This window comes from Patagioenas fasciata, chromosome 1 (assembly GCF_037038585.1).
Source record: "Patagioenas fasciata isolate bPatFas1 chromosome 1, bPatFas1.hap1, whole genome shotgun sequence".
Taxonomy (NCBI): Eukaryota; Metazoa; Chordata; class Aves; order Columbiformes; family Columbidae; genus Patagioenas; species Patagioenas fasciata.
The window spans coordinates 169,812,208-169,830,213 of record NC_092520.1 but is presented as its reverse complement, the minus strand read 5'-3'; the positions used below and the strand labels follow the sequence as shown (position 1 = coordinate 169,830,213).

At 39.8% G+C, this 18,006-nt stretch overlaps 1 protein-coding gene across 2 annotated transcripts in view; it reads left to right on the top strand.

Annotated features, from left to right (window-relative positions):
* Window positions 1-18,006, top strand: part of FGD6 (FYVE, RhoGEF and PH domain containing 6) — a 72,763-nt gene that overhangs the window by 18,324 nt on the left and 36,433 nt on the right. For both annotated transcript variants that reach the window (XM_065838125.2, XM_071800198.1), the window contains exons 3-5: window positions 8,449-8,593; window positions 12,443-12,510; window positions 12,603-12,633. In XM_065838125.2, the coding sequence (XP_065694197.1) occupies window positions 8,449-8,593; window positions 12,443-12,510; window positions 12,603-12,633 (244 nt within the window). The remainder of the gene's footprint in view (window positions 1-8,448; window positions 8,594-12,442; window positions 12,511-12,602; window positions 12,634-18,006) is intronic.

Below are 18,006 nucleotides of genomic sequence, written 5' to 3'. Positions count from 1 at the left end.
ATCCTGTCATAACAGGCCCCGCTAGAAAGTCTGCCCGCATCTTTTTTATAATCCCTGGGTTTTGTCACAGTTGTTTCCAGTATCACTGCTCAGGACTGTCCCCTTGTATCCTCTTGGATTATATTCTGCTACTTTCACATCATCTCCTTTTGGCACTTTTTCTGGGGCTGCCCCGAGGGAGGCAGGGTGATGCCACCGTCTCTCCTGCTTGTCACAACGTGACTGTGGGAGATGAAAAGGGGCCTTGTGGGCACCAGCTTTCTCCGAGGCTTTTGAAACTGAGACCTCTCTTACATTTTTAAAATGTGACTTCTCTATGGTGAGTGTGGAAATATCTGAAGTATGCGTTGTGTGTTTATGTTGAACTTTCCAAGGAACTGAGGAATTGTCAACAAAAGGTCTGGCTAAAGATGGCTCCGGTGAGGCTGCCGGCGGCAAGAGCGGCCCTTGGGCGCCTCTGTCCCTGGGAGCTCGCGTTTTCAAATCGCAGCTAAATATGGAGATAATCTGAGAGCTGTTAGCACCTTTTTTTTAAACTGTGCAACGAAGTATGCTCACAACTGTACCGATTGTAGTATGCTTGAAGCAGAGTGACTGCCAGAATGGATTGCTTAAAGAAAAAAAAAAAGGTACAAAATTGATTAAGCGTGAAACGCATATGACAAATGCCTTGCTTATTTTTTGCCTAGAGTGCGAGTCAGATTTATTTATTTCTTCTTGTTGAGGAAAGAAAGAAGTGCTGTCTTGGCCTGAGGATGACAAATGCTAAACTAAATGCTGCTGGCTGCAAACGCTGGGATAACTGGGTTCCAGCAAGGCAGGTGTTGCAGTTTGCAACATGCTCAGCCAAGTATAGAAGGAGCTGCCAGTGGCATGATCCAACAGGCTAAATGCAGTGGCAGCTCTCGGCAGTGTTTGTGGCATCCTCCTTGCCCAGAAAACCCAGGTGTGAGCAGGGAGCGCCAGAGGTAAAATCTGGGATGAAAAGGATAGATCTTGGTGTTTGTCTTGGCAGGAGCGAACTCCCGGCATTCCCTCCTGGCCTCTCTCTGCAGCCAGCCCTTTGCCCAGGAGGCAGCCGACAGCTTTCGAAGTACAAGCAGCTCTGAACCAAAATCCATTTAAAACAGATTGTCTTGATCTGCTCTTTTGACACTGTATCATGGTCATTAAAGACCCTGGCTTCCTATAGAATACCTAGATGCTTATGTATTTGTACACTACATGTGATATTGCTTCAAATAATTCTGCTAGAATTCTTGAAGTCCTTTAATTGAAATTGAAAAAGTAACCTGATGTGCACAAAACATTTTTCAGTTAGCTGGATGCAGTTTGTTTCTGTTTTCTAGCTGTGATTCTTGAGGAGGGTTTATATTTGTTGTTTCATTCTCAAAGTTTTGTAACCAGCCCAGAGAGAATAAAGCACAACAGCTACAAGTAAAGCAAATAATCGTAGATTAATTTGTTTAGTTTGTTTGCCTCTTGTTTTTGGTGACTTTTTTTTTAAAGACTGTTTTAGAGGCATTTATCATTCCTCAGCTGTGTCACTTACAGAAGGACAGCTTGCAAAAGTAACTAATGAATTTCACAGGCACGATCTGTTCAGGTGGCCTTAAGTAAGGGGGATCAAAATGAACTGCCTGTCATGTTCCTTAGCATCAGACCAATAAACACTCCTGGTCTGATGCCTATTTTGTTGTTATTAGTTCTAATAATAGCAAGAATTTACTGAAATCATGGAGCTTTCTCTGCAGAAGAGAAAATGGCATAAGTCTAATGCTATCCTGTTGGAGAGGGCATCTTGCTATCTCGCCCCCTTGCTGTGAAAAAACACCATTTTTGGCAGAGAAGGTGAAGCCTGAGCAGCTTGGCTGCAGTAAGGCACCCAGTCCCTGGTGCTGGCAGCCAGGGCAACACTGGTAGAACCGCAGCGGCATCCACCAACCTTTGTCACACTGTCCCTACGCCAAGAGGAGAGACGTGATCTCAGCTTCAGCTCTTCCCATCTGTGCGCCTATCATTAAACCAAGGAGGTGACTGATGCTGTGGGAGTAACTCAGATAAGTAAGGCACCTGGTCCAGGCTGTGTTTCATCCTCATTTGCTGCTTAATGGTTCAGTATGCCTGAAGGAGAAAGGAAAGGCAGGGGGACACAGAGAGGATGATGAGGGAGGGAATTTTTTAGCTGTAGTGGTAGACAGTCACTGTTGTTCAGAGGATCTGAAGTTTAAACAATGAGGTGGATATGATGGGGTAGGGCCCAGGTGCACCTGGAGTGATATCGAGTTCATCTTCACGCTTTCCAGATGGGTTTGCAAAGGGAAACATGGGCTGGTGTTGGCTTCTTCAAGATGGTTGTGAGGCTGAGGTATTGCAGCAAAATGTAACCCATCCAAAAAGTACATTAATTGATAGTTTTGTTAATCTTGCTGATCACTAATTTTCTTAAAACTCACTAGTGATCTTGGTTAGTATTCATTATTATCTTTGTGTTTTGCCAAGTATGCTTGCTTTCAAGAGTTGATTTATTTTTTCCAGAATTCTAGAGTAAATAGATATTCAATAAAGACGTTGAACTGTCTAAAATAAAAAGTATTAAATTAAAGCAAAAGGAAGTTCACTAAACAAAATCAAGCAATTATTAACCATGCGGAAATTTCACTTTTGCTTTGGCTTTCCAAGAGCATCTTCTGTTGTCCTGAGTACCCAAATCAGATAATTGCTTCCTAAATTGTTTTGGGATCTTAACTTGATTTCTATATTTACAGCCCTTCTTTCTACCTTGGAAGAGAGATTCAGAATTCAGATAGGACCTAACAGAAAAGATGCCATAGAACTTGTTTTTTTTCCCTCTAAGTCTCTTATCATTGAGGTTTCCCAGAAGCACACACCTAGGATCCGTTGATGGAATCTGTCAGTGTGGAACGCTGCCTTACCTACAGCTATTAAAGTATGCAGTGCTATGAAAGGGCAACAAAGATGATTAAGGGAGTGGAGCATCTTCCTTATGAGGAAAGGCTGAGGGAGCTGGGTCTCTTTAGCTTGGAGAAGAGGAGACTGAGGGGTGACCTCATTAATGTTTAAAGATATATAAAGGGTGAGTGTCATGAGGATGGAGCCAGGCTCTTCTCGGTGACAACCAATGATAATACAAGGGGTAATGGGTACAAACTGAAACACAAAAGGTTCCACTTAAATTTGAGAAGAAACTTCTTCTCAGTGAGGGTAACAGAGCACTGGAACAGGCAGCCCAGGGAGGTTGTGGAGTCTCCTACTCTGGAGGCATTCAAGACCTGCCTGGATGCCTTCCTGTGTAACCTCATCTAGGTGTTCCTGCTCCAGCAGGGGGATTGGACTGGATGATCTTTTGAGGTCCCTTCCAATCCCTAGCATTCTGTGATTCTGTGAAAAAATATAACAGCCTTGTCAGCTATTGCCTCCACAGAGAGCCAGTGTGCTTTTAAGTCTTAAAGAAGCAGCTGAACACACCTTAATTATTGGTTGCTGGTGATATTAAAAACTTAAAGTGGATGAATAGCAGTAGCAATTGTTGCCTCTCTGGAGGAAACTGAGATGCAAGCAGCTGTGAAAGGATTGTGAAATTCTGTAGCAGCAAAAAAAAAAAAAAAAAAAAAAAAGGATTTGACATGAAATATTGTGGGTATGCTTGTTGGTGCTCTGATATTTTGGTGTGTATTTTTCAGTAGAGTAGGAACTTCAGTTTGTGTAGTTTTGCCTGTATGTTGAAGGCTTTCTTAAAAAATAAACAAACAAACAAAAAACCACAATGAAATACTGGAGGAACAGACAGAAGGATAAAGATGCTGGGCTGCTCCTACAAGAAGCAGAGTAGATGGACACTCCTTTTAAAATAGCAGATGGATAAAAAAGGAAGAATTTAGCAGTGTTGTGTACAAGGTTCTGTTCATTCAGCATTCCTACATATTTTTGATTATTTACTATAATAGAAGTAGAAAAAACATCTAAAAATAATTCACAAGGATCAGCATGGATCAATCTATTTTAACAAAGACTTTGGAGCGGTGCAAACTTGCTTTTCAGTAGTTATGGTGATGCTAACACTTGAAGTAATACCAGTATTTGATGTTGGGGCATTCCATGGCAGAGAATTTATCTGAATCATCTTAGTCAAGCTTAAAATACTAACTGCCTTCTAAATGAATTAGGAACTGAGACTGAATGTTAATTGTGACTTCAGGCTATAGTGTCCTATGCAATGTCTAAATTAACAGTGCCTCAAAGTGGAGCCTCAGGTGTATTTGAGGCTTCTATAATAATACAAATAAACTAATGTACACTAGTCTTGATCATCTTTTGAAGACAATAAGAGGTTTTTATGCTGGTTAGGATTTACTTTTCTGGCTGTAATAGCTTGATGACAATTTTTAAGTTTTGACAGTTTATCCTGCTGTATGCCTGACTAGGACCAGCATGTTTTGTTTCATTAATATTTTACTATCGCATTAGGAAAATACAGCACAATGTATACTCTTCATCCCATAAACTGCTCATTCCAAGGCAAACTAACACTCTCTTCATTTTATGTGTCAAATAAAAAAGCCCCACATCTATATTTAGGTAATTTGCTCACGAGATATGGCAACATATTCTTACTCAGTGGGCAGCTCAGTGAGTTGGCGGTGATGATGTTTCACATGACTGATAATGCAGAAGTTTCTCTTGGTAGTGCTATGGGTAGGACAAAGAATCATGATGAAGAGAGAACAAGATAGAGATAGGTATTTTGGGGATACTGTGAACTATCAGAAGAGCTGCTTAAAAATAGCTGCTACTGCGTGCCTGTGGTATTTTGGAAAAGAGGAATTGATACACGGTAGAAAAGACGCTGTTTATTTAAACATTTACTACTATTTTCAAACTCATTTGAAGGCTAAAAGGCATTTCGCTTTGTCCAGAGATAATTTTGGGAAACTATCTATACACTTAAGGTGTAAATGTGTTCAAAGGTAAAAGTACAGAAAGAGTAGTTAGTAAATACAAAACTGCTTTCTGTTTTGGCAGAAAAGCCATAATATTTATTTTGAAAGGTTAAGGCGTAAGATACAAGGAGAGCCACATGTTCTCCAGCATATGGCTGATAAAGGCAGATCAGCAAACACAGTGAAGCTGTCAGTCTCCTGTGAAGAACAGGACGAAACTGCATATACCACCCGTGGTGCATCTGTCCATGGCTACAGCATTGCAACCTGTCCCGGAACTCATGACTTGTTTGATTCTGGAAAATGCCTGAGTGTGAACTGACTTCTGATCATTAACCATCTAATCATCCACTGTGTTGTTTGTTTTGTTTTTTTTTTTCTGAAAGCGGGGGGTGGGGGGGGACACACCAAAACCAAACAGCCAACAAACCCACCCAAAAATGTATTGGGTAGAACCTGAGATCTGCCTTAGGCTCTGCGCTGGGTAAATGAGGATAAAGATGTATAGGGATTGCTCTGAGGTGCTTTGGCTTTTGGAGCAGATACTGTAGACAGGATTTGGTAGATGGTGCTCTCGGCTTTCATAGTTTGCTTTAGATGAATAGTAGGTGCATATGCACCAAACGCAAGAGAAGGAGTTTAGTGCTTAAACGTTGTGGTTCACAGGAAGGAAAAAATGTATATGCTGAGAGGCTCTTATGTGTGGACACTTACTAAACATCCTGAAGTCATCAGCAGTTAATGATTAAAAGCTTTTAGTAGTTTTTACTGAAACTTTCTATTAAATAAGTCAATCTTTCATTTAGAAAATTCTTCAACCAGCAGGCCCAGCTAGTTTGGTCTTCATCTTTCAGTGGCGATGGGGTTATGTTTGTGCAAGCAGAATACAGTTTCACTGAGAAATATGCTTGTTTCTGACTTCAAAAAGGGCAGATTTTCTAAAACTTCAAGTGTTGGCACAATTGCCCTGAAATGTTTAGATGGAAAATTAAGCAAAATCTGGGAATGGGCACCCTTTAGAATGTGCTTGAGCAAAAGAATGGTGTGGAAAAGAACGAGTGTGAAAATAATGTTTTCTGTGTGGGAACGAATCCTAGTTTAAAGGAAATTAAAACAAATATTAAGGATAAGGAAAAAGGCAATGAAATATCCGTTTAAAAAGTAAATGTTGATGCATAAGGGACCGAAAACTAAATTCTAGTGTGGTTGAAGCACTTAATACATTTTTCAATGGAAAAAAATAATCCCAGATCAGATGTAGATTCAGTGACAGATGTGGACAGTAGAACTGTAAATAATATAATAAAGCAAGGAGTAGCAGTAGTTATTTATGTTGCAGGCTTTGGATAAAATAGGAGTATATATTTCTCTTGTATAATGCTACAGGTATAATAAAGATGTTTGTCATCTGTAAAATAAAAGCATAGGAGATGCTATCTGTTGAAATAAACATTCTCAGACCAGCAGGTCATTCGACTGTGAATTAGATAGACTAGGCAAGTTTTCTGAATTGCTAAAGTGAACAAGTTACTGCAGAAATCTTGGCATCATGCTCATGTGGTTCCAAGGGAAGCTCTGGTGAAGCTCTGCGTATTGCATTCACAAAGTACATGGAAGTTCTGTGGGAATTGTCCCTGGCATACTCCATACCCTGTTGTCAGTAGCACTCCACTCTCTGCTGGCCACTCTGGTGGCCACATGAAGTTGATAATTTCCAATCTGAATTAAATGAATGTCTCTCTGCACCCTGCATGCTGCAGTCTGGGCTCAGGATCTTGTGTGAACTCGATGATGAGCTTGCAATCACCTTCCTCCCCCCACCCCATTTGGTTCTGGGAGACAGTAACTACTTGGGTGTTTCCCGAGTCCTTCCTGTGTTGTCTTAATAGAACCAAGCTATTTTAATCTTTTCTACGTCTTTGTGGCTGACCAAAGTCTGTCCGCAGGCCAGCTTATCTTGTCTTCATCTCTAAATATATTTCTATTTGGGATGAGCCTTTGTGCACTGTTTTGTTGTTGGTTTTGTTTTGTTTCGTTTTTTCAACTGTGCCTTGAGCATTGAATAATCAACTCCTTGCTGTGGCTGCCCCACACAGCTACTATTCCTTACTTCTGCTAGTCATGTTACAGGCAACCACCTCTCACAGTATCCACACTGACATGTTTTTGATGTTGTTTTCTTTTTTTTTTCCTGGTAACTATGACAGTTGGAGGTGTTGAGTCCAAAGAGTTGCCCTCCATCCCTGCTTCCTTGTGATTCAAAGTGAGGAAAAGAAAAGTCATGACTGTCTCTTGTGTAGGGAGGCAGAGGGCGGCTCTACAGAGGAGTGTGTAGCCCTGGCAGATGTTTGCTGCACAAAACGAGGTGTTGATTAGCACAGTGAGATCTCTGCTGGCTCCAACAGCTTGAGGGCAAGAGTTTCTGGATTTGGGGTTTTTTTTTTGGTAGGGTAGCTAATCCTTTTGGCTCATATCACAATAAGCCTGTGGCATCCCAGCATCTTTTTGCAGGCGTTTAACGCAGATTACGTGCATTTAGACACAGCTTTAGTGTAACTGGCAATTAACAGATGTTTTAAAGGATTAAAATAGGAGCTTAGAGATTTCTAGGTAACTTTACCAGAACTTCAGGCTCTGTTTCCTCTAGCCTCTGTTTTCTTCTACTCCCTTTTTTATTTTCTTCTAGAATTGCGTTTTTTAAATCTCTACTGAAGCTGTCAAGGCTAGTTAGAGGAAGAAGGTTGTGTGCATGTCTCATGCAATTTCTGTGTTGCAAATACGGCTGAAGCTAACGAAAAGAGACCTCTATAATCATTGTACAGCAGCAGAACAAGGTTATATTTTATAACTTTGACAGCTACCTGGAAGGTGTCTGTCTCTGGGGGATAGGAGTTTTCAATCCCAAAAGCTTCTGCTTTCTTGTTTTTGAGAAAAATTATTGGACAGAATGGTTATAATGTTGCCATCCCTGTTGTAGTTGTTTACTGTATGCATTGAGAAACAACCATATATATATACACATGCATCTAAAATTTCAGACAGAAAGCTCCAGTCTGAGTACCATATCTGGACGGAGTCCTGAAGCTATGAGACAGAGGAGAGCAAAGCAGCCATGGTCTTTCTTTATCCTTCTGGCACACAGTACAAATGTTGCACTATACATGCACATAGCAACAAGGGAATAGATTTATCAAACTTTGCTGTCAGGCAAACTCTGGTGGGCAAGAATAAGAGAAATATTCCAAACGTACTGTGGATTTTGCTTGCTGTCAGTGAGCATTGTATCAATACCAGCCTAAATAAAACACTGCACAGTTATGAGTCCACTGTGGAAAAGCCTACCACTGTCATCATCATCTTCAAATTACCCACTACTGTTTTCAGTGTTTCTTGTACCAAGTAGACCACTTAATGTGGGCTAAAACAGAAAACTCTTTACATAAATAAAGTATGGTATGTTTATTAACTATACATATTTTAATTTTAGGTCCGTAGAACACCATGATCATCCTAACATGGTAATGGGAGATCTTCAGTCAGATGAAGAAGATATCATGAACAGTTCTGATGAAGATGATGACACAAATTCTGATTCCAGCAAAGGGGAACCTGATCCTCAAGAAGATAAACAGGTAGCTTTTAATCTTTATCTTCTGAAGCTATTCCTCACTCTTGCACTATTTTGTAATTTGTAACCTGTTGGGATGTTTTCAAACAAAAGGCATTGAGTCAATACAACTTTATATTTTGTCATTCTTATTGTTTAGTGATTTTTTTTTCCTAAAATTTTAATTGAATATGTGTATGCTAGCCTGATATTAAGAGGTCAAGTTTAGAAATATCCCGCTGGAAAGTGTGTGTTGCCTGGCATATTTGTTTTTATGGAGCTGTAGAGGTGCCTACCATGCCTCTCTAACAGAGCTATATGCACAGATGTATGTTTAGAGAGCTTCAGTTTTGAGACCTGTAAATACCTTTTAATGAGGCTGTCTGTGCCTCACAGATCCTGGAGTGCACAATGTCTCTTGTGCACCAAACATTCAAAATCAACCTTTGATTTGTGAGCCTGGGTGAAGCTCAAGGAAAGGGGCCAGGTGAAGGTTGCAAGATCTGAGAAGATCCTTCTGAAAAATCTCTTGGAAGCTGTAGTTTTGCCCAGATGGTCTTATTTTGAGGGTCTTGACCATGAAGCAGAGGCTGTCTCTCACTAACCATCTCTGTGCAGACAGTTTTCTTGCATTTGCAGGTTCTGCATGCTAACCTGCCAATCACCGCTTATTGCACAGGGGGACAGATGGCTGAAACCATTTTTAATATTTCCTTTTCAATGACTTGAAACACCTTAAATGCCTTTCAGCATTTCATTTCCTTAATTCATTTCTTTGGTGCCGAGCAGAGACTTTGTGTGTGTGAGATCTGTCATTATAGGGTTGCAGAGCCACCTCTGTGGCCCTTGGAGGAGTGTAAGCCACACTTGACAATTGTGGTTGAGGTCTGACCTTCTGGTAGCTTCTGCAAGTGCCAGCTTGGAATGATTTCCACTATTTTATTTCTTCTTCAAATGAGGAGCAGGAAGACAGCACTAACTACTTAGAATGAAGGAAAGCCACCAAGATGATCAGAGGGATGGAACACCTCTCCTATGAGGACAGGCTGAGAGAGTTGGGGTTGTTCAGCCTGGAGAAGAGAAAGCTCCAGGGAGACCTTTTTGCAGCCTTTCAGTGCTTAAAGGGAGCCTGTAAGAAAGGTGGGGACAGACTTTGTAGCAGGGCCTGCTATGACAGGACAAGGGGTAACAGTTTTAAACTAAAGGAGAAGAGATTTAGACCAGACCTGAGGAAGAAGTTTTTTACAATGAGGGTGGTGAAACACTGGCACAGGTTGCCCAGAGAGGTGGTAGATGCTCCATCCCTGGACACATTCCAGGCCAGGCTGGACGGGGCTCTGAGCAACCTGATCCAGTTGAAGATGTCCCTGCTCATTGCGGGGGGTTGGACTAGATGAGCTTTGGAGGCCCCTTCCAACCCAAACCATTCTATGATTCTAGAGGTCCTGTCCCTGTCCGTGGGGATACCTGCTTTCTTACTACTTAGTACTGGATGTCTTGACACCAGACTGCCCATAGACCAATGCCTCTCCTCAGTACCAGTCCTGGTAGCTCTTTTTCATTTGATAGTAGTGCTAGTTGCATCCTTCCATTAAAAATGAATAATAATATAAAAAAAAAGCCAAACAATCAAAACCACCACCAACAATAAAAACAAACAAACAAACTAAAATGAGACTTGTTAGTATTTGAAGAGAATACTTGATGATGTGTCAGACCTGAATGTCATTTAACCAAATGATGAGAGGAATAAATTGGAGGAGGGAAAGGGAGCTGAGGGAAAAGTGAGTTCCTGTGAAACTAAGCAGGACTGTGCCTGTACAGAAGGTAACTTAATCTTGTGTGCCTCTAGAATTGCCCTCAACCTTTCACGACAGAGTTTTATAGGAAAGCGTCCCCAGTTAGGAGGCTTCTTGGGCAGGTTTCATGGCCTAATTCAGCGCTTGCTGTGCAACATGTGCTGTCAGCTCAGTTCAGCTGCCGGTGGCACATGTGGCCAGCAGCTGGGGATCAACAACCAACTTCCCAACAGGGAGAGCACCTGCAGAGGAGAATGAAGTGGCCTCTGCATTGCTCATCAGCTGGGCTTGTTTCTATTTTTGCTTACCACAAGCATCTGGCTGTTTTGATGCTTTTAATCTATTAGAGCAGGCACAAGGTTCTTTTGCAATGCCACACCTGAGAGCCCAATTTGTGTTGCTTGGGTTCTCCCATTAGAGACTCTCTTAAGCCCAGCCTGTCTTGGCTGAACAAATGCAAAGTGGCCTTTTCAGTGCCAGCTGGTGTGTGAAAAGTCTTTCAAATGGACTGGAAAACAGACTGCTATGTTTTGTTTTGTAATTGTTTGCTGTTAGCATCCTGTTCTCAAAATACTAATTTTCTTCTCATTTGCAACTGTCACATCTACCCCGATGGCAGATACCTTGCTCTGCATAATTGAGTTACTTGTAAATTCAGTCTTGTAGGGAGTATGTCAGCTGTGCTTTCTAAAAAGGCATTGAGGCCTGAGGATGAGTGTTATAGTCTCCCCTGAATCTGATTGACCCTCACAGGGTAAGATCTAAGTGGTTTTTGGAAATAAGTTTCATTTTAGAAGTAAAATCCCTGTGTGAATATGTCTCTGTAGCATATCAAATAAATAATGTACTTTGCATATATGTGATGCAACACCACATTATTAGATTTAGAAAAGAATGTCATTAATTTGGCAATGTGTAGTTAATCTCAAATTAAAATTATTTAAGTTTTATTTTTTATTTGAACTATAACAACATCATTAACCTCAACCTGTGAATATCATTGGTTCCCTGGTTTGATTTCTAGCACTTGAGACTTGTTTCTAGGTTCAGAAAAGACCTAAAATTCCAGATAAATCTTGCAGCATTAGCGCTTATGAACCAAAGGTTCACATACGTAATGCCAGAAATAGCTGCTTTTCTAGATAAACTGTTCAAAGCCTGTATTGCGCTGCCATACTCCATACAGCCTCCCCAGGAGTCCCATGTGTTGTATATCCTGTGATGTCTCGGTGCTCCTCATCCACGCTCTTTCTTTGCAGCCCATTGAAATGAAAGCCTGAATATCTAATAGATGTGGTGGCAGCTGGCAGCAGAGAAGCATATGGCAAACCATGAGAGCTGTTACGGAGAAAGGTGTTTTATCTGAGGGAAATTGTAAATTGGAGTTACACTGCATAGAAAACGTATTTGTGTCGTGACACCTGCCCCTTTTTGCTTTGCTGTACCTGTTCCTGATATCTGATGTTGAGCAGTAGCATTGATTTTTCTTTTTTAAGCCAAACGTGTGAACATAAAAAACATCATCATCTCCACAGTGTTTCAGATACATGACAAGGCTCACACTTCTACAGCTTTGCAGTACGATTGCTGCATTTTCTTTAGTAGGTGGTCAGAAGCTGACTCTTCTATTCAGTGTGATATTTTTCTCCTTTAATATTTTTCAGTAAAGAAATCCATTTGAGTTTATTGCAAATATTACTGTTGCTGTATTAGTCAGAAAAAAAACTGAATAATATACAAATATTATCTGTACTGCTTTCGCTAACTAATAAGTGTCACTTGCTAGGACTTCATTTGTTATGGGCTTCATTGCTTCCTGTAATAAATAAAAAGGCCAATAGTGTTATAAAAACTACTCTTGGCTAACGTTGTTTGCAGCTACAAGCTAAATTGGTTTTGTCACAGATCTGAAAAGCCAAATGATTCCAAAGCCAGGAGACTACAAAGGAGTATAAAACATTTTTATTAGAAATAACGATAGAGTAATTACATTGGATTTGAGGAACTGCTAGCCTGAAATGATCGTTACACCAGTTTTAGTAGGTGCATAGTATAACATATAATTTTATTTGCAGAGCAAGGCAGCTGGAAAGAAAACAAAGGTTTACCATATCGCCAAGGAGATCATGAGCTCAGAGAAAGTGTAAGTGTCAATGCTAAACTTTACACCTACTCAGTTGATTTTAATCAGGCAATTAGAATGTAACTATTTTATTTTTCTTGCTTTTCTGATAGGTTTGTGGATGTGCTAAAGCTCTTACACATTGTAAGTATATAAAAAAAAAAAAAAGGCAGCTTTTTCTTCTGTTTGTTTAATCATTTGAAATTCTATGTTTAGGCTTTATTGTAGTGAATGTGGCCTTTTTCTGCTGTCTCTACATATTCAAATTCTAAAAATTAATCTAATTAAGCAGAAGTTTAAAGTTTCAGATTTTATATAATGGATGAATATTTTGTGTCTCCTTCTGCATCTGCTTAATTAATGTATGCAGTCTTCCAGCCGAGTGGGGGTATTGCTTGAATAATGAAAATTGAATATATATCCATTTATGTTAATCAGCATCATCTTTATAATCCAGCTTGTACCATAGCAACCAAAATAAAATCTTTGGTTAGAGTAACTTTTAAAGTAAATAGAGCAGAGGTGGGAACAGTTTACTTCAGAAATGGCAAAAAAAATACACGTTCTTTAGGTAGTCTAATTAATTAGCTCTAATGTTGCATCCATCACCAAGGCAGCATATCTTTGGGCAGCAATTCTTTGACAGATGCTTGCTCTTCTGATAACAGCTGTGATTGTAGTATATGCAATATGTTGTGCACAGCAAGGGTTAAATATTTAATCCATGCTTATGCAGACCAGTCATCTGTTAAACAGGCTGTGTAGAAGGTGATAACAGAAAATTAATAGAGAATTTAGCTTTCTTTAGATTCATTTTATGTGTTTTCTGTCAGCTTCTAAGTGATATGTGTTTGTACCATTTTGTCACTCTATTATGTGCAAGCATAGTGATTTTTTTCCTTGGGCAATAGCAGTGGTAATATTGCGAACAGATGCGTTAGCCTGTCTTAGTCTCTTGAGAAGCATGTTCTGTGAAACTGGGAACAAAGGCTCTCATAGATGGATGTATATATTCCTGTAATATGGAGATCTTTCAGGAAACAAAGAACTTACCACACCACTTGCTGATTCCTCTTGCCTTCCGTTTTAGTAATTGATTTTTTTATTGCGTTGAGGCTTGTTCTTTAACAGCTAGAGCAGGCAGTTGCGGCCAATATATAAATTTATATTCAACATGTTTTCTAGTGCAGTACTCAAGCTTAAATACTGGTTAAAGGAAGATCATTGTTGTAATGAGTATGGGCAAGTTTTAAGCTGTATGGTTTTTAATTATCATATTTTTCAGGCATATAACATATCTTAAAGGTGTCTTCACTTCTCAGTGTGCTGTTTCTTCAAGTAATATGCGCAGTACTGGAAGCAAAGGCTGTTGGTGCAGAGGATGGAGACAAGCAGAGGAAGAACATGGGAGAGGGAGAGTAGTCAAGGCATTTAGGAAGTTTCTGGACTGAACTTCAGGTTGTCTGCGCATTGTAAATGTGTAGTGCTGGAGGATGGGTTTTGCTTTGTTTAAATGGATGACTCACAACTCTATTAATGACAGTATGCTAGTTTCTAGCTGCCAAATAAAAACCCATTGGAAATGTTTTTGGTGGCTAGCAATAACAATCGACGTTTATTCAGCCTGGTCTAACAGAGATTATGCTAGGCTAGGAGTTGAGGAAACAATTTGCCCTCAATTTGTTGGATGGCCTGTAGCATGAACCTTGGTGAGTGTCCTTGTCAGAGCAGGCGCCAATTTTCAGGCTCTGTGTGTGTGCGTTTTTCATTTTAAAAAAATTGCCATATCTGAGAAATGTTGCAGAAACATGTTGTTTTATTTACACAAAGTGGTATGCCTGAGGATTTGCGTATGTTTGTCAGAGACATTCTTAAATCTGTTTATTTAGTCATGTACTTCTTATGCATAGTATTTAAACATTGATAAAACTACCCTTGTGATTTTACCTGTAATGAACCACTTGGTCTTCAGGGTCAGGATTACTAACTTCAGGCAAGCAAACTGACAGATTCCTGGAATGAAAACTTAGATTCTCCCCAGGCTGGGCTTGTTTTACCCACAGTAAAGATTTGGCTAGTCAGGTGAGGCTCCGTTACACCTTCTGAACCATCTCTTGGTGGTTTTCCAAAGAGTAAATACTTGAAATTTAGTGACTAATTCCATTAGCGATGATCTGAAATTAATAGTGTTTTCCTCAGCCTGTCTTACCACTGCCAGTTAATGCAGCTCATTGCTCTTATTACAGCCAGAGAACAGGACTTTTGATGTAAGAATAAGGTTTTCAAATTGCTTCTGCTTAGAGCATTTGAAGTGGAGTGTAAAGCAGCTGAGAAGGTGGGAACGTGGCTGCAAACTGGTTACAAGTTGGTGTTTGGGGTTTTGTTGGTTGGTTGGTTGTTGTTGGGGGTTTTTTTGTTGTTTTTGCTGTGTTTGTTGTGTGTGTTTGTTTGGGGTATTATTATTATTTTTTCGTGGTGGTGGTGTTTTTTGCTTGGTTGAGGTTTTTTTTAGAATTTTTGTCTTTTTATATTGAAGTCCAGTTAGGTGGTGCAGCTCTTCCAAATACCAGAGTGAGGTGGTTCATGCATAGCCTCTGGAGGGTAAACAAGAGTTGAGAAGATGCGATAAGTACTATTTCTTTCCTAAGGGTACTTGCAGAAAAAAAGAAACTTGCAGGAAGAAAAGGAACCATGAACTGAATGTAAAACATAAATGACTTAAGAGAAACAAGCTTGTCACTGCTGTCTGAGATGCTCTGTGCCAGAAGAACACCTGGTATTCCTGCAAAAGGAGTAAGGTGGGATTGGTGCCATCTGTACATCTTTGTTGTGGGATGCTTTGGAAATGGTTTGCTTTGCACAACTGAGAGGGACCTCCTCAGCAGCACCCTGGTGCTGTGAGGATGAGCTGCCTGGCTTACTTGCTGTCATTGCTTAGGTCCATTTTTTGTTCTGAATTTTGTTCTTTTGCCAAAACCCACCACTCTCTTTGTTCTCCCATCCTTTTTGATTTCGTTTTTCCCTGCTGCTATGGTATGGACAGTGAGGCTTCTGGTCCAGCAGAGGAACATGCTTTTTGGGATAGCTCCTTCCACTGCAAGGTTTAGTGTGTGACTTTGTGCTATGTAAGCAAAGAGAAGCTTAGGCCTCTGGGCTTCTTCCTGAGCTTTTAGATCTGCAATTCTGACTTAGACCCCAGTTCTGTCCTTTTTAGGATTCTTGAGAGCAAGTAGGGAGCTTGTGAGGAGGCACCTCTAATTTTTATTCAACCAGAAGATAAGCTTCTTATTGGAGAAGGCAGACCTTTCTTTTTTCTATATTGTGTATCCTTCCAGAGACACTTAGAAGAGTGAGAAATTCTGGTTTAATATGCTTCCATTTTTCAGAAGACAATTGCAAAATTATATATACATCTATAAAATCACTACATATATAGTTTTATATATATATGAAAACATAGACTTTTTGTATATGGAAGCTAAATATTATGAAAAATAATTATTAGTAGATCTTGAAAAAGAATGTAATGTGCATGTTGAGAAATAAAATAGCTGTGCGTTTTGGAGCAAGGGAAGCCCTGACCTATGGTCTTGGTTTACAACTGACCTACTGTTTGTCTGTGAAAAATTCTCTCAACCTCCTTTTTCTCCAACTGTGAAAATTAAATATTTGACCAGTCTGAGGTGAATATGTTGATAACTTTTTAGTCTATGAAGTGCTTTAGAATTGCTGATTGAGGCATTTGACAATGAATTGCAGCTGTAGTCATCTTATTAAGAAGGCTAACAAAATAGTTTTGGTTTGGAAGGAAATACTGTTTTACTACCCAGCTTATCCCTCGAAATAACATTCTGGGAATATGTCACAGTCAAACAATTGATTATTGTAAAAAATTAACTATCTTATATCGTTAAAGACTTAGAAATTAAGGTGTGGAACTACTTGGCAGCTTTCCAGAAGCAATCTCATATGTTTGAAAAATGTCACGATCCACACTTACTCATAGTCTTCATTAACTGTCATTGCTACAGTTTATCTTAAGAGTTTATGGCTAATAGCCTAACTGTAGTTAAGACTGCCTATTTATATTTTAAGTAATGTATGTGTGGAATCTCCTGTAGCTGTATTCCTAGCAGGCGTGTTTACAGTTTGTCACATACGGCAGCCGTGCTCTTCCCCAGAACGTGGAACTTCCTCCCCTTCCCTCCTCCCTCCTGTAGGGTGGAGGGGCGTGTGTGTTCCTTGAAAAGTATCCAAGTGCGAATATATTTTTTTCCTTAAATTAAACTGATATTTGAGCTATCTGCAGGTGTATTTAGCTAGGACTTGCACCTCAGTGGAAGGGATTATGGCTTATTTTTGCTTTGCTGATGGTATGTTCTAGGAGAACAGATCCAAGATGAATATTGGTTGAAGCCTTAGGAGTAAAATACGTGACCATGTGTAGATCACGTAGTTCTTTCTCTTCCGGTTAAATTTACAAGAAGTTTTAATTTCACCCGTTTGAAATTATCTTTATTCAAGCTATTAGATAGCTGAAGGTACACTGAACCCGGTCAGCAGCTGAGTGAGAGTTTAGTCTGGTCAGCACCTATTTTGGTTTACAACTAAATTTGTTCCTTTGCTCCCGAAACTGAGGCAGGCAGGTCGCCTTGCTGGGAATCCTTTGGTGGAAAGAACTGAGAGGGATTGTGAGTCAGGGCATTTGCAGAGGGGAAGTGCGTGGGCTGGTCTCAGATGATTCACAACAGGGTCAGAATTATTTCAGATATCACAGCCTTTTGCTTATTTAAGGAAGCTGCATTGAAGGAGAGGTGGGAGGGAACAAAAGCAGTCATGGTGGTATCCTCAGATATTGTTTAAAAACCGCATAGCTCTAGGTGGAGTGTATAGGATAAATAAAATTCCTTAAACATTTTCAAGTCAGGAACATTTTATCAGGCACTAATTCAGCAATAATATGTACTCAGAAGCCTTTAAAACTACCTAAACTAGATTTTCTTATGCACAAGTACCCAGTGGGATGCTGTCTTAGTTGAGAATAAACTAAGACAGTTTCTGGTTTGGAAAGAATGTGCTTTCCAGAGATGGTGATGAGTGCTGTCCTCTTAAAGTAGCTGTGTGAAGACAGTTGCCTTTGCTTAAGCGATAAAAAGTGATATCAGAAGATTATTATTGGTCCAGAATATAATGTAGAGCACGAAAATGTAAACCGGCATTTCAGAAAGTGTACAATAGCCTCCCCTTCTGAAAGGAAAAATTATTTTGGTAAGAAGCTGGGATGATTCAGTATAACTAGCATAATCTTTTGTTTTCTGTCATGCAGCATATGAAACGTTTGCCTAGAGTTACAAATGTTATTTTTCCGTAAGATAAGCACATTAATTCCCAAGCATGGCAAGTGTTTTTTAATGAGTAAGACTGTAGTATTTGAAAGGCTCATTTTAAATTAGAAAATATCTGTGTTTAAAATTCACTGTAATGGATTGCTGCATTGCTTCAAACAGAATAATTTCT